General features: G+C 42.3%; 1 protein-coding gene across 4 annotated transcripts in view; it reads right to left on the bottom strand.

Annotated features, from left to right (window-relative positions):
- Window positions 1-17,547, bottom strand: part of kif19 (kinesin family member 19) — a 202,381-nt gene that overhangs the window by 63,526 nt on the left and 121,308 nt on the right. For all 4 annotated transcript variants that reach the window (XM_048555506.2, XM_059653705.1, XM_048555507.2 and 1 more), the window contains exons 5-6: window positions 13,344-13,480; window positions 449-574 (exon numbers count right to left, since the gene is read on the bottom strand). In XM_048555506.2, coding sequence (XP_048411463.1) covers window positions 449-574; window positions 13,344-13,480 — 263 coding nt within the window. The remainder of the gene's footprint in view (window positions 1-448; window positions 575-13,343; window positions 13,481-17,547) is intronic.

Raw genomic sequence — 17,547 nt, 5'->3', positions numbered from 1 at the left:
AGTGTTACAACCACAGAGAAGGTGCAGAGTGAGGAAGATCAGAATTAACATTTGGGAAATCCGTTTAAAAGTGTCAGAAAAATCTTTCCATTCATACATTTGTGACATCAAAATCTGGTAACTAGAATATAAAATCTTGAACAAGACAAACATTCTTAAAACCTTTAGCTGTGTCTGTCAATAACCCTTTACCATCCTTAAGTATTTGCTACCCTGGCTCTTTCAGCTGCTTCCTGTCCCACAAATGTACTCATTGTACAAACCTTGTGCAAGTCTTATTGCTATTTTACTGATCAATTTCTTCCAGTTTGTTCCTTGATTAATGAAGCATTGATTTAAGCTGCAGTATCAAAACGATGAACAATTCACCACAGTTTTCCTGCACCACCTGATATTGTCCAAAGTATTTCTGTTGATAGCAAAAAGTAACAGTAAACATTTGCCTTACCTCTTTGGCATTAATAGTTGACACTTCAGTAATTCCTGCAATTTGGATCCCACCTTTGGAGTCCTCTCGGAGATCTAGGAAGCCGGATGACGGATTGAGTAGATCCCGTATCATCTCGTTATAAATCTGAGAAGGAAAATAAAGAAGTCAGAATATAGGAAAGTCATAAAGAGTTCAGAAATCTTTTGTACCTGGCTTTAATAGGAAACCAAGCAAAGTTTTTGTGGTAGCAAAATTAGTAAAACTTGGCTTTCTATCTTCATTCCTACTGCTTGTTCACTGTACCCGATCTTACAAGTGATCCCGCACCCATTCTGCTGTCAGTGAAGATGAAAAGGAAATGACAGTGTGCAAAATGCACAAAACCTTCATCTGGGAAACATTACTCACTACATTTGGAAATCGCCCGAAATGCCTCACTTGCAAAGAGTAATAGTGACTTTCAAAGCCAATGCAAGGGTTTGTATGGCCGAAGCACACTATAAACACTGAAGCTTCGTTTGAGTGCACAGTTTTAGTATTCATTTGGGCAGCCAAGTTTGAGACAACACATAAAGCAGCTTGACGCACTTCCGCTGATTGTTGTCAAGGGTATGTAGAAATGTAAGTGCACAGCTGAGGCATAATGAACGCTTTCTTACTTGTTAACGTGCCTGACTTTGGGAGCCTGTGCTTTTGTACAATTTTTTGCAGAACCAAATGAGGCAAACATGACTTCCGTAGCGGTCAGGGTGATGTAAAATAAATGAGTTCCACTTTACTTTACTCTTTACTTTGCTGAAAATGTAGGGTTGTCCAGCTTTGTAAGTTGTTTATTGTTTCACTAAATTACGTTTGTCTGTACTTCAGTAAGCCTTTGCTGAGTAGAGGTTGTCAGGCCAAGTTAAAGAAGATTATCATCCTTTTGGAACTGTTTCTAAATTGAGCAAAGTAGCAACAATGCAATAAACATTAATAGGCAATGGCATCACTAGCAAGCACTGAACAGAGTTTCAGACCATGTAATAAAATTAACATACTTATTACCTAATTTAGGGACCTTTTTGTCATACCACGATGAAAATGTTTACTTCAAATTATCCATAACAGAAATGTAAAGACTATATGTTCTATGTTGCAACAATAAACTGGAAAACAGAAGTTTAGAATCTTAGAATCTTACAGTACAGATCAGCCCATCAATTCTGTGCAACCATGTAGTGAGTAAACAATTAAATATAGAATTGAGTGACGTTCAGCCATTGGTTGCAAAATAACATGTTACTACTGGGAGAAACAAATTGATATTTGAGAGACTGTTTTTGGCACCAGGTGCATTTGATTTGGAGAAAAAAATGAAATTGTCCAACAACAGCTCCGGAATGTTCTAAGGTGCTGTTTGTCACAACACTGAGAGGGCAGCAGTTTGCACTCGCAGATCCTCGAAATTGAGAAAGCCAGCCAGAAACCCCTCTCCTTCTCTGTGGGTGGGAGAAAACCTGTACTAAATGGCATTGAACACATATACAAACTTCTAACTTAACCCAAGATACAGGTCTGACTGACCAGCTACTGAATTGAGGATCTTTGTGGTTGACCTTAACGTGATTTAATTGCCAGAGCTAAAATAAGAACAGTATGGAAGGCAGCTCATTTTCCCTTAGACTCCAAGGCATTTAAGTAAGTGGAGTTGGAGTTGCTAGAGCCAGTCAGGCACATTTGATGAGGTGGGGTTCTCGGTCAAAGTACAGATGGATTTCTTTGCAAGGATTAAGACTGTCTCCCCTGAGCCAGCAGCATCGGCAAGAGAACCTTCCAGGGGAAAAGGATGTCCTTGATCTTCCCAGAAACACTCATTTATTCTACAGCTCCACCGCATTCCAACCCCAGGACCACCTAATAGTCTGTCCACGGTGCATTCAGCGGCTAAACATTTTACCAAGAACACTTTATGAATGAATTTAATTAAACATACAACTCTGAGACTTGACTCACCATCTGTTTTCTTCAGTTTCTGTGCAGCTGTTGCTATCCATTGAAGTGACATCACTAATTTATGCCTTCCCAAAAAGCAACTAATCTTTATAACTGCAATTGAGTGCTGGTTATTTATATATTGCAACCTGCACTACGCAGATTTGTTTAAAAACAATTCTCAAAACATAATGGCTAAATACAAAATAATCTTAATGAGTTTTGACATCCTAGTGACTGTGATTTAGATAATGTTTCGGAGTTATCCGTTACAATTAACTGTTCATAATTCTTTACTGAAAAGGGTGCATGCCTAAAATGAAGTAAATAAATGAGTACAGAGTGGTCTAATTAGAAAGAGGAGAAACGATTGATAAGTATTTCCAAGAATAACAACGAAAGAAAGTTCAGGTATTAAAGAAAATAATATCTGCCATTGGAGTTTAGGTCTCTCTTAATCCTTTGACAGATGATTATATTGCAATAACATTTAACTGTCTCTTTGAACATAGCTGGAGTTCAGCTCACTGCACATAAGAGAAATACAAATGTTTATATTAATAACCGCTAAAGGCTGCACTTAGTGATGTATCATTTATAATAGAAGTTAATTATTTAAAAAAAACACCTGTGGTCATTTTGGGAAAATCACAGTTTGATTTGAGAATGGAAACAGTTTAGCACACATTATATTGTATTTTTTTCAGTGTTCATATCCCTGCTTTTTCTCTAATGTGACCTCACCGTGTCTAAATAACGCATTAAGCATCAGGAATTTCCAAGATTTTGTAACTCTAGTCAAGCGTCAATTATAGAGCATGCTTGCCAAGGATAAGATAAAATGGCCGTTTTAAACTGTCAGACCAAGAAATGGTAAAGCATTTCTTAATGCCAGCAGCCTTGGAGTTGATACCCAAGAAGCTTGAACTCTGAACCATAAACACTGATTCTGAAGACAACACTCTAATTTGGGGTTTCCAGGACCTAACAGAGTTACTTTTCTTCAATAATATTTATTATGTCTAATTTACAAACAGTCTCCATCTTTCAATTATCCATGTCTTTTGCATTATTTGGAAACAGGATTAATTATCGCTTATAAGAGAGATAAAAATCTATGAAAATCATCTTCACGTTGTCAGATGAATAGAAATAGGATGATGTTTTCATCTGAAGCAGAACTAACTGGGGGTATGGCATCAACAAAGAAACACCTCCAACTGCAACTCAGGACAATCCCATATAAAAATGACAAAAGACTGACTATTGAGTACTGTATTTGTATTTTACAAAAAAAAAAGTTATCATTTCTTTAGCTGGTTTGGAAAGATTTTTGAGTTCAAAGGAGGTTTACTAGACTGATACTTACAACGAATGGGTTGTCTTATGAGGAAAGTTTGGACAGATTGAGCTTATTTTCACTGGAGCTTGGAAGACTAAAGTGTGATTTGATTTAAGTTTATATGATCGTGACAAGGTGGCTGTGGAATGGACGTTTACACATGTGTGCAAGTCCAAAACTAGGGAAGACTGTTTTAAAATGAAAGGTTTCCTTTTAGGGCAGAGATGTAAGGAAACCCTTTTCTCATAGCGTGTTGGGCAATGTTGGAACTCTGTTTCCAGAAGGTGGTGGAGGCAGGATCATTAAATAATTTTAAGGCGGGGTTAGATAGATTCCTGTTAGGCAAGGGAATCATTGATTATTGGGAGATAGATAGGATTGTGGAATTTGGGACACTAGGATCAGCCATAATCTTACTGAGGGTGGAGCAGTTTTAAAGGACCAAATGACTTATATTTGCTCCTATTTTGTATGTTCTCATGTAATTTCCCAGATGTAGTTTGGAGGTTTACATAAAAGCCAAGATAAAAGAGCATAAATTCAATTTGCAGCTGTAAGGACAACTGAAAGCAGGTTCAATTGGTCTTAACTGCCAGAAATCACTGGAGGTGTTCTAATTTTAAGTAGCTTTCATTACATCATAGACTTTTACTACTGTAATTTAGCATGTTAGGTACAGTTATTAATTGTACTTTGTGTTAAATAAATAATTATTCTCATTATTGGAGTGAGCCAGAATAATAATTTCTTTCTCAGAAGTTTTGAATAGTTTATAGTTTTAGTCCTAAATGATAGCTGTTTGTAAACAATTTGGAAGTGAATGGATTAAGTAATATCATGACCGTAAAAATTTGATTAACGCTCCTCACCAGCAATTGACATGACCATTATGAAGTAAATCTATACTTAATGGTTTAGCCGCATAATTATCTCAAGCAGATGGGGAAATAACAGGCATTCAAAAAGCCTTTAAACCGGAACTTTCCAGGAGGTCAGGTTAACAATGGGTTCATCCAAAAACCTGGGGTCATTTCTAAATGAGATGAGAAGACTAAAGTTGTGTGATACAGTGGAACAGTGTGATAATGGACTGATCTTTCATCTTGGAATGTGGTATTCACCTAGGCAAAAAGATGAAGCTCTGTATAAAACAGAGCACATCAGACAAGCTTGGAATGCCACTAAGCTAGGCCCAAATCCAGATGGGAGACCGCCAGGCAGCAAAGGCCCATCTCTGCCCAATGACTTCAGTTGTCAAAGTGTTTTAAAATATATCACAATAGCATTATTGAAAACAGCTGGTTTTCCCCCAGTGTTCAAAAAAATATGAAGATAAGAAACCTAGTAACAATACACTGCACTAAAATACAAGCTTTACCCATTCTGTCTGAGCTGGAATTGTATTGGTATTCCAATAATGAGTGAACTTTGTGCTCTGTGTAGAGTACCTTGAGGAAATACTGATACAGCTATAGTGAGGCATTACTTTCACTAAGCATGCAATCTGGTGCAAATTGTACCCAAAATTGTGCCTACTTGTTTTCTCTTTTGAGATTTTGCTTATACTAATTTGCAAGTCACAAGACGTGATACCTGCCATGAACCAAAGTGATCAGGAAACATTTTAAAACATTATTTTTAAAAATTGCTTTAAAAAGTATTCCTTGACATAGTTAAGATTGGTGACTAGATGTGATTGTATTGATGTTGCTGAAAATGGGTTTATCATAAAGAACCTACACATTTTTAACAACACTGTCAGACCCAATGCTCGGTTCGCAGAACACAACTGCAGCTCCCAGTCGCGACCCATTTCAACTCGCCCTCCCATTCCTTAGACGACATGTCCATCCTGGGCCTCCTGCAGTGCCATAATGATACCACCTGATGGGTGCAGGAACAGCAACTCATATTCCACTTGGGAGCCCTGAAGCCCAATGGCATCAATGTGGATTTCACAAGCTTCAAAATCTCCTCTCCCCTCATTGCATCCCAAAACCAGCTCAGCTCATCCCAGCCAGCCTAACCTGTTCTTCCTCTCACTTATCCCCTCCTCCCACCTAAAACCGCACCTCCATTTCCGACCTACTAACCTCATTCCGCCCCCTTGGCCTGTCCGTCCTCCCCGGACTGACCTATCCCCTCCCTACCTCCCCACCCATACTCTCCTCTCCACCTATCTTCTTCTCTATCTATCTTCAGTCCGCCTCCCCCTCTCTCCCTATTTATTTCAGAATCCTCTCCCCATCCCCCTTTTCTGATGTAGGGGCTAGGCCCGAAACATCAGCTTTTGTGTTCCTAAGATGTTGCTTGGCCTGCTGTGTTCATCCAGCTCCACACTTTGTTATCTTATATAAAATGAATGGAAATGACTTCTTAAAAATTTATGAAAACATTTGTTTTCTTGGGGAGTAGCCAGTTTCTACATGGATTAAAATAAGCTGCATTCAAAATCTTGTAAAAAGTCTTTGGCACCTTCTTGCCCAAATGTCTACAAATGAGCACAATTAGTGGAAATTTCCTCTCGTGATTAATTCATCATGGGAACATGGTCAGCATTGTGGATGATGTCAACTTCAAGCTCAATTTTTAAAAAAATAACTAGCACAAAACATTGCAGAAATCTGGTTTTTGGTTGAATGTGAGGTGTACTTAAAATTAAAAGTGGACCCAAATAGAAACACAATCCCATTATGTTTAATATCTTCTCTTATTACAACTACAGCAGGCAGAAAGGTGTAATTTACTGGGTCCAAACCAAAACGTCAACATTCCTGCCCCTCTGATGTTTCCTGACCTGCTGTATTCCTCCAGCTCCACACTATGTTGTCTCTGGCTCCAGCATAAGACCATAAGACATACGAGCAGAAATTAGGCCATTTGGCCCATTCAGTCTACTCCGCTGTTCTTCTGCAGTTCTTGCTGTGTCCAAGGTGTCATTTACTTGCTAGATGGTTGATACGGAGCTAATGTTTTTGGTTCGAACTGTGACTGGAACATTTCTCAGATAGCAAGGTGTAGAGCTGGATGAACACAGCAGGCCAAGCAACATCCGAGGAGCAGGAAGGCTGACGTTTCAGGCCTAGACCCTTCTTCTGGGCCTGAAACGTCAGCCTTCCTGCTCCTCGGATGTTGCTTGGCCTGCTGTGTTCATCCAGCTCTACACCTTGTTATCTCAGATTCTCCAGCATCTACAGATCGTACTATCTCTGGAAAATTTCTCATCGCATTTTAAAAATATGTTCATGGGCTGTGGGTGTCAGTGGCTATTCTAGCATTTATTGCCCACCCCAAACTGACCAGAGGGCATTTAAAAGTCAATCACATTGCTGCGTGTTTGCAGACATGCAGGCCACCGAAGGTAAGGAAGCCAGAACATTAGTGAAGCAGATAGGTTTTTATAATAATTGACAATGGTTACATGGTCACCATTAGGTTTTATTAGCTTTTTATTTTATTGAATTCAAAATTCACCATCTCCCATAGTGGGATTTAAATCCCTATTCCATGAATGTAACTTCTGGATTTCAAATCCAGGACTATAACCGCTACACCACTGCCTCGAAGAATTCCCTTTATTATCTGTTAATGAATCACTTCAGCAACTGTATCTGAATTCTCTTGTACTCTTCAGGAACCCAAGAGGTGCTAATGGAACTTATTGCTTGTGCTCATACTTCCCCTCCACTATAAACCCATTCTGGCACAAAATGGATGGAGCACTCAACACTAACTGGTGAGGAAGGGTCACCGCACCTGAAATGTCAACTCTGATATTTTCTTCACAGATGCTGCCAGACCTGCTGAGCTTTTCCAGCAACTTCTGCTTTTGTTTTGTCTCTAACTAGTGACTTTGACATTCACAACAATGGTGACAGCAAATGTTTTACATAATATGATTGGTTTAAATTAGCATGGGCTTGTGGGGCAACGGTAGCGTGTCTGACTCCAAATCGGGAGGTTGTGTGTTCAAATCACATCAGGCTCGTGGAGCTCAATGTCCTGGGTTTAAAAATCACAGCAGAATGTGTTTTAGGGGCAGCACGGTGGCTCAGTGGTTAGCTCTGCTGCCTCACAGTGCCAGGGACCCGGGTTTGATTCCAGCCTCGGACAACTGTCTCTGTGCAGTTTGCACATTCTCCCCATGTCTGCGAGGGTTTCCTCCAGGTGCTCCAGTTTCTTTCCACAGCCCAAAAATGTGCAGGGTATGTGGATTGTCCACGCTAAATTGCCCATAGTGCCCACGGGTGTTTAGGTTAGGTGGGTTAGATATGGAAAATTAGGGGAATTGGTGGGATGCTGTTCAGAGGGGCAATGTGGACTTGTTGGGCTGAACGGCCTTTTTCCACACTGTAGGGATTCTATCATCTCCAATAATGGGCATTTAAACAGTATGGGCTTTTAGCTCAAATCTGCGTCGTTAGTATTTAAATTTCAAAGTTGTTTTTCTCACATTTCCAGGGCTTTTCTACCAAAACTATGGTGGAAAATCAGGGCCGTTTAACCCCCATCTTCCTAGCTCCTTCGAAAATTAATTACTTTTTGTGTTTAAAACAAAATATGACTTTGCAACCATTCCTTCATGTACTTGTAAAAAGTTCCTTCAGAACATTCAAGGAGTCATGCACCTTACTGTTCACCACACTTCAGCCACTTACTTAAGTAATAGGATTGTTAGTATTTCCTAGCTTCCTGTTACAAATGCTATTATTGCATTAGCATGCTCAATCAGCTGGGAGAGCTTTTATGCTGCATCCAATGGATCACGTCACCATGGCAATAATCTCAAAAACAACAAGCCACAGTTTAACAACCTGTGACGAAACCAGTAGCAAGGAGGTGCAACTGGGTGTGAGAAGAGCTTGCATCAATGTTTTCAGAAAAATAGTAAAGTTATAAACAAAAATAAACTGATTCTTCTTTCTGTTCCAGTTTAGTTAAACATAAGCTGCGTCATCAGGATGCATGTCTTATTACCGTCTACATTTCACTCATAACTAAAGCTCATAACTAAATGGCATTCATTATTTTGGCACCAATAGCCCATTTATAGTAACTAATGGATATTGAATAAATACATGGCCAGCATCCATCAACAGCCTCATTCATAGAAAAGCAGCAGGTTTCTATAAAACAAAACTGTGCAGTTATCGGTTGCTGTATTTGCTTCATTTGCTTATGGGCTGTGGGTGGCAGTGGCAAAGTCAGCACTTGCTACCCAACCTTAAGTACCCTCGAGAAGATGATGGTGAGCTGCTTCCCTGAACTGATGCAGTCCACATGGTGCAGCTACACCCATTGTGTCATGTCAAGGAAGTTACAACACTTTCGCTCAGCAACAATCGAAGAGCAGTGCTGTAGTTCAAAGTCAGGATGTTGTGTTGATCTGTAGCTAGTCCACTAGCTTTGGCCTGTTAAGATTTGTATCCAAAATATTAGAATGCTGCATCAAGCTTTAATGAGTGGTAACCATTTGCCAAATCATATTGTGTGTTCAGTGTCGGCATAGATTGTAAATAAATTACAAATCGGTTAACCAATAGAGAATAGGTGACTGAGGTTGTGCACCAACAACATGAGTTGAGGGTCCCACCCACAATTTCCAACCTATTATTTTACAATTCCACTTCAACCCCTAGGAAAATGTTGAGTTAAATTCACACACCATTATTATCTAAGATTTCTCCCAACATCTTGAACAAGTGTTATAAGAAAACCCATAGCGCCTACAAACTGACATTTTCATTGATAATGGGAACTGCAGATGCTGGAGATTCCAAGATAATAAAATGTGAGGCTGGATGAACACAGCAGGCCAAGCAGCATCTCAGGAGCACAAAAGCTGACGTTTCGGGCCTAGACCCTTCATCAGAGAGGGGGATGGGGGGAGGGAACTGGAATAAATAGGGAGAGAGGGGGAGGCGGACCGAAGATGGAGAGTAAAGAAGATAGGTGGAGAGGGTGTAGGTGGGGAGGTAGGGAGGGGATAGGTCAGTCCAGGGAAGACGGACAGGTCAAGGAGGTGGGATGAGGTTAGTAGGTAGCTGGGGGTGCGGCTTGGGGTGGGAGGAAGGGATGGGTGAGAGGAAGAACCGGTTAGGGAGGCAGAGACAGGTTGGACTGGTTTTGGGATGCAGTGGGTGGGGGGGAAGAGCTGGGCTGGTTGTGTGGTGCAGTGGGGGGAGGGGATGAACTGGGCTGGTTTAGGGATGCAGTGGGGGAAGGGGAGATTTTGAAACTGGTGAAGTCCACATTGATACCATATGGCTGCAGGGTTCCCAGGCGGAATATGAGTTGCTGTTCCTGCAACCTTCGGGTGGCATCATTGTGGCAGTGCAGGAGGCCCATGATGGACATGTCATCAAGAGAATGGGAGGGGGAGTGGAAATGGTTTGCGACTGGGAGGTGCAGTTGTTTGTTGCGAACTGAGCGGAGGTGTTCTGCAAAGCGGTCCCCAAGCCTCCGCTTGGTTTCCCCAATGTAGAGAAAGCCGCACCGGGTACAGTGGATGCAGTATACCACATTGGCAGATGTGCAGGTGAACCTCTGCTTAATGTGGAATGTCATCTTGGGGCCTGGGATGGGGGTGAGGGAGGAGGTGTGGGGACAAGTGTAGCATTTCCTGCGGTTGCAGGGGAAGGTGCCGGGTGTGGTGGGGTTGGAGGGCAGTGTGGAGCGAACAAGGGAGTCACGGAGAGAGTGGTCTCTCCGGAAAGCAGACAGGGGTGGGGATGGAAAAATGTCTTGGGTGGTGGGGTCGGATTGTAAATGGCGGAAGTGTCGGAGGATAATGCGTTGTATCCGGAGGTTGGTAGGGTGGTGTGTGAGAACGAGGGGGATCCTCTTGGGGCGGTTGTGGCGGGGGCGGGGTGTGAGGGATGTGTCGCGGGAAATGCGGGAGACGCGGTCAAGGGCGTTCTCAATCACCGTGGGGGGGAAGTTGCGGTCCTTAAAGAACTTGGACATCTGGGATGTGCGGGAGTGGAATGTCTTATCGTGGGAGCAGATGCGGCGGAGGCGGAGGAATTGGGAATAGGGGATGGAATTTTTGCAGGAGGGTGGGTGGGAGGAGGTGTATTCTAGGTAGCTGTGGGAGTCGGTGGGCTTGAAATGGACATCAGTTACAAGCTGGTTGCCTGAGATGGAGACTGAGAGGTCCAGGAAGGTGAGGGATGTGCTGGAGATGGCCCAGGTGAACTGAAGGTTGGGGTGGAAGGTGTTGGTGTATTCCACTCCCGCACATCCCAGATGTCCAAGTTCTTTAAGGACCGCAACTTCCCCCCCACGGTGATTGAGAACGCCCTTGACCGCGTCTCCCGCATTTCCCGCGACACATCCCTCACACCCCGCCCCAAGAGGATCCCCCTCGTTCTCACACACCACCCTACCAACCTCCGGATACAACGCATTATCCTCCGACACTTCCGCCATTTACAATCCGACCCCACCACCCAAGACATTTTTCCATCCCCACCCCTGTCTGCTTTCCGGAGAGACCACTCTCTCCGTGGCTCCCTTGTTCGCTCCACACTGCCCTCCAACCCCACCACACCCGGCACCTTCCCCTGCAACCGCAGGAAATGCTACACTTGTCCCCACACCTCCTCCCTCACCCCCATCCCAGGCCCCAAGATGACATTCCACATTAAGCAGAGGTTCACCTGCACATCTGCCAATGTGGTATACTGCATCCACTGTACCCGGTGCGGCTTTCTCTACATTGGGGAAACCAAGCGGAGGCTTGGGGACCGCTTTGCAGAACACCTCCGCTCAGTTCGCAACAAACAACTGCACCTCCCAGTCGCAAACCATTTCCACTCCCCCTCCCATTCTCTTGATGACATGTCCATCATGGGCCTCCTGCACTGCCACAATGATGCCACCCGAAGGTTGCAGGAACAGCAACTCATATTCCGCCTGGGAACCCTGCAGCCATATGGTATCAATGTGGACTTCACCAGTTTCAAAATCTCCCCTTCCCCCACTGCATCCCTAAACCAGCCCAGTTCATCCCCTCCCCCCACTGCACCACACAACCAGCCCAGCTCTTCCCCCCCACCCACTGCATCCCAAAACCAGTCCAACCTGTCTCTGCCTCCCTAACCGGTTCTTCCTCTCACCCATCCCTTCCTCCCACCCCAAGCCGCACCCCCAGCTACCTACTAACCTCATCCCACCTCCTTGACCTGTCCGTCTTCCCTGGACTGACCTATCCCCTCCCTACCTCCCCACCTACACCCTCTCCACCTATCTTCTTTACTCTCCATCTTCGGTCCGCCTCCCCCTCTCTCCCTATTTATTCCAGTTCCCTCCCCCCATCCCCCTCTCTGATGAAGGGTCTAGGCCCGAAACGTCAGCTTTTGTGCTCCTGAGATGCTGCTTGGCCTGCTGTGTTCATCCAGCCTCACATTTTATTATCTTGACATTTTCATTGTATCACTTAAGAAAATGTCCTAAGGCACTTTACAGGATTATAATCAGACAAAATGTGACATCAGAGAAGGAAGGGCCTATTGGGATATGTGACTGAAAATAGTTAAAGAGCTGCATTTTAAGAAACACCGTAAAAGGAAGGAGAGAAGGGAGGATTTTCTCCTTTATTCATTTACGAGATTAGGGTATCACTGGCTAGGGCAGCAGTTATTGCCCGTCCCTAATTGCCCAGAGGTCAGTTATGAGTCAACCACATTGCTGTGGGTCTGGAGTCACATGTAGGCCAGACCAGGTAAGGGTGGCAGTTTCCCTAAAGGACATTAGTGAACCAGATGGGTTTTTCTGACATTCTGCAGTGAATTCATGGTCATCATTAGACTCTTAATTCCAGAAATTTGATGAATTTAAATTCCACCAGCTGCCATGGTCCCCAGAAGATTACATGGATGAACAGTCCAGCGATAATACCACTAGGCCATTGCCTTTCCATTTGAAAAATGAATTCTAGAGCATCAGAGTAAAATGGTTCAACACATGACTAACAATAATGACTGTACAAAACTCATTGTGGGTGGATTGTGAAGTTCCTGGGGGATACAAGACTGGAGGTGGTTACAGAAACAACATAAGACAAGGCCACATATAAACTTGAGCACATGAGTGGAATTTTAAGAATTGTGGAATTGATGGATTGAACCAATACAGGTAGGAGTCAATGCTTATGAGATTTGTTGCAGGACAGGATGCGAGTAGCAGGATGAACATGTATGAGCCCAAGACATGTTCAGGAATGTAATATGGAAATGTTCAAGTTAGAGGCTTTCTGGAGCTCTACTATCATCACTTGCATTTCTCAACAAAACAAGAGAAAACAATTGAGAATATGACATCTTGAACCAACCTCAGACAACTTCCAGAAATTAGTGGTTGAGTGATCTGCATCATACATGAACTGGATGCCCCAAGAGTTCTCTGATAGTGATAGAAGTGAGGACTTTCTGGATAAAAGTTGTTTATCAAAGTTGATCCCCACAGTTAAACATGTGGGAATTACATCTGAAATGCAACAATTTAGATTGATAAAGTTTCTATGGTTATGAAGCTTCCTCTGTGCCCTGTAAACAGTGGTGTAGAGGTTGCTCCTGAATATCACGAATATATACCTACCTCTAAGTATGACATGGAAACAGTGTACTCCATATCATCACTAGTTTCTTCAATACACTTGAACAAATCATTGAGTGTCCGCACATAAATACCAGGTTCATAATCTGTTCCCAACATTGTGTATGTTTTCCCAGCACCTAGACAAATGAAACAAAGAAATCAGCTGTTTTTCATAAAAATTGCTATAAATTTGGGCATAATTTTCTGCGGCCGGGTCAATCATGGAAGCTGTCTATTAGATTTTTAATGTTTTTGCATGACAAGTTGTTGTAAATGTGAACTGATCACATTGAAGTGAGGGAAAAAGGCCATCTGAGATCTGAGTATAGCAGCAAGTAATAATGCATTTCTACCAATTAAATCAAGTGAGTCTGAAATGAACAGTGCAATAGTTTTGAAAAGCTCCAGCGGTTATTGAAACCGGAATGAATAAAACTCCAACTCAGAATATCAGAGGTTGATTGACAGTAATTATCACTTTATCAGATCGTTGAAAAAGTAATTTGGTTTTGTGGCAAGTTTAGATGATACAAGGTGTAAAGATGGAGCTACTTTGTGCTGTTTTGTGGGAGGCAGATAGCGAGTGGACGCTGATATTGCAACTCTAATGGTGACGGGTCACAACTCAGACAGTAGCTTTTGGGTATTTGAGTTGAATTACACATGCTCCACCTGCAACTACTGTACTGTTTGTGAGTAAAGAATGATGTGCACAATTGCCTTCCTGTAATTTTGACAGGAAATTATGGCCTTATTTTATGAATCACAAAAATCTGCCTTAACAAAAAAAATGAATGTACACTTTTCTATTGTTGAATTTTGAACAAACTTATGCACAAGAAAAATTGCTGTTTATACCCAGTTCAGAATGCAAATAAATATGTCGACACATACTGTGAATGGCATTTGAATTAGGTTTGCAACTTGTAAAATGCTCTTGTGCAAGTCCAAATTCTGCAATTTCTATCTGTTTTTTTGACCTTTTTCAGAGACAGTGGCTTCACAGTAAGTCTGGTCATTTACAGTGTGAAAAAGCGAGGACACAAGAGAAAAAAAGTTAAATAGGAAAAGAAAGAACCCAGGGCGCAGTTATACAGCACAGAAAAAAGTGAACTATGATGATCAATCAGGTTTGACTCCACCAATCCTATTTTCCAACATTTGGCCTGGAGACTATGGCAATGCATGGAAATATCTAAATACTGGTTAGATGTCATGAGAGTTTCTGGCTTAACTGCCCTTTCAGGCAGTGAGTTTGGACTCTCGCCATTTTTGTATGCTAGTACCTGCTTCCAGTCCACTTGGGCCAAATCGTATCCTATCTCTACAAAACTAGCCTTTCCCTAGTTTAGAACTTTTATTCCTGGCCCATTCTTATGCTTTTCCACATATAATGGAGTTGTCGTCACTATTTCCAAAATGCTTCCCTACTGGTGTGCTTTCCACATGATCAGGATGATTTCCTGTTATCAGGTCCAGAACTGCCTGCTCCCTTGCTATGCTTTCTAGCATGGGCTTAAAAAACCCGTTCCTAACACCCCCCCTCTTTTGAGTAATCAAATCAAGTTTCTGCTGACCCCTAGTGAGAAATTGTGCAATATGGCCCCTCCAGCTTACTCTTCTGTAAAATCATAGCTGACTGTTGACCTCATCTTACTTTCCTACCCAATCCCCATATCCATCAAGTCCCTTAGAGTCCAAAAATAACTGCTGAATATGCCCAAGAATTGAGAATCCATGGCCCTTAGGTGTATAAAATTTTAAAGTTCACAACTCTTCCAGTAAGATGGCAGTGGAATTGGGCTTCTGAGCTCGGGGCTTGCCTGCTGTGTCCACTTTTCTTTTTCTTTCTCTCTGGCCATGATAAAACATTTAGCCATTATTCTTCTGAATTCTTTCCGTCAGTCCTTCAGCTTGCTACATTTCACAATGAATTTCGCGATGAATACCCTTCGAATCACCTCAAAATCCTCTGGTTTGGTGTCCAATTCTCTTGCGAAGTGCCAATATAAATAAAAGTTGTTGTGATGGAAAGTCAAACTTTTATTTCTGTGCGGCCAAAGAACTAGTTTTTTTAAAATAATAATTAGATAATGCTCAAAGCCCCCATTTAGGATTAGGAAAACAATGAAAGTCAAGTACATGTGGAACAAACTATTTTAAGGGTCCCACTGCACTCTCATTGATGCAGCATTTAATTAAATCACTGTAAAATTGCCGTATCCAAGTTCAAATTCACTTCATCTCATTTGTGTGCACCTAATCATTAGCAACATCCTGCTACATCTTTATGAGACAATCCCTCTTAATGTAATGGGATTGTGATCTTACATTATTACCACTTCAACAATCATAATGAAAGCCTTCAAACACATTTAGCAAGAACGTGAAATACATCTTCTTCCAGTGTGCTTTTTGTCTGCTTGAAAAGCTACGAAATGCAGCCAAAAATCCTGACAATGCTAGTTTTATTGCTCAGCCCACATTAGATACAGCATTTAGAAGGTCATCAGAATTATCTTCTAAACCAAAAATTAGCCAAAACCTGGTGGCATTTTAAATCAAAATAATGAGTTGTTATAGACATCACTGTCAAGTAACCTATAATTATAATACTTTCATTAGCGACACCTTATGTTGTTATTGGCTAAGCTTACTGCATTTTCCTTTGGGGTGAGAAGGTCATGGACACAAACTCCATTGTAGGATTTAAACTCATGAAACTAGTTAGAAACTCCAGCAAGGGAATATTGCATTATCAGAGGTTCAGTCTTCTGATTGAGATTTCAAATTAAGGCCCATGTGTTCCTATGCCACAAGGGGAATTTGAAGATCATGTTTAGACTGTCTGAAGATATTCTCTTGATCAACAACCTTCTCTCAACCAACTAAACCACAGGGCATTCATCTAATTCCTGTTTCTGACATGCTACTGTGCATAAACCATCTACTGGATTTATTTACCCAACAGCAATTACAATAGGTGGAATCTTACAGATGAGATTTGTGACAGAATTAGGCAGGAAGTCCAGCAAGGCCTAGCTTGACATCAGGAAGAAGTGGCTGTATCTACTGCATTTGCTGACTAATGAGGTGGGATTCTTATTAGGCAGTGGAGATTTGACACTTATGAGAGATTATTGATGTTAAGTATGTAATTAACAGCGCAACTCACCTCTTTAATATTCAGCTTTCCAAACACACCGATCAAGCTAGCTTTTGATAATTCTCAACATGGAAGTCAGAGTGGTTACCTGGTGGCTTCACTCCAGCCACTGGCTGTGAACAGCCTCCATATTGCTAAGCACCAAACAGCATCTCAGGGCACAATCCATGGGGACCAGCTGTACTCAACTCCTGTGTTCGTGAACATCAATGGCACCTCTCCACTCAACTTGCAGGCCCCTTGGGAAGGATAGATCTGCATTGTGCGGCTCATTAGCAACTAGCATTGAAAGGCTCTTGCAAGGACACTTTGTGCAGAGGGCCAGGCAGCCTGCGCATGGATTGATCCATGGTGTATCTCAGAGCTGCTTACTTGCTCTCTTAGTGTTCACTCACTTAACAACTACCTACAACTCGCAAGATCTCAGAGTTCCCTTGCTATGCTGCATCCAATAGCACATTGGTATTTCAGCCAGAGCCAACGTTATCAGTTCTGTTATATTGATGTGTTCTTTAGCGCAGATGCACACACAGGCTACTTGTCCATCAGGATCTATCCAGGGGAGGGATGGACATCTTGCTGTTTGGAACACCAAGATGTCAATTCAACACCTACAGTATGTGACAGCTGCCTGTGAAGCAAACACACTGTACATTTACTCACCAAATGGCCATGTTGGAATGTAGGTGCAGCCTCTCCCTCAGTCCAGTTAGGGGAGCTACTGTCTGTCAGAGGATCCCAGTACCTTCATCCATAGGCATGGTCCATGGGTTTGGTTATAGTCATTCATCAATTTGGGTGCTCAGATCAGGGGATATAGATCATATAATAGAAACCCTACAGTGTGGAAAAAGGCCATCTGGCATATTGAGTCAGCTAACCCTCCGAAGAGCATCCCACCTGACACAGCCCACCACCATATCCTCATAACCCCACCATTGCCATGGCTAGTCTGCACATCCACCTAGTCTGCACATACCTGGAAAATATGGGTAATTTAGCATGGCCAATCCACCTGATCTGTACATCATTGGACTT

Source organism: Stegostoma tigrinum, chromosome 22, assembly GCF_030684315.1.
Source record: "Stegostoma tigrinum isolate sSteTig4 chromosome 22, sSteTig4.hap1, whole genome shotgun sequence".
Lineage (NCBI taxonomy): Eukaryota > Metazoa > Chordata > Chondrichthyes > Orectolobiformes > Stegostomatidae > Stegostoma > Stegostoma tigrinum.
The sequence above is the reverse complement of the archived record's forward strand: the minus strand, read 5'-3'. Positions and strand labels throughout refer to the sequence as shown.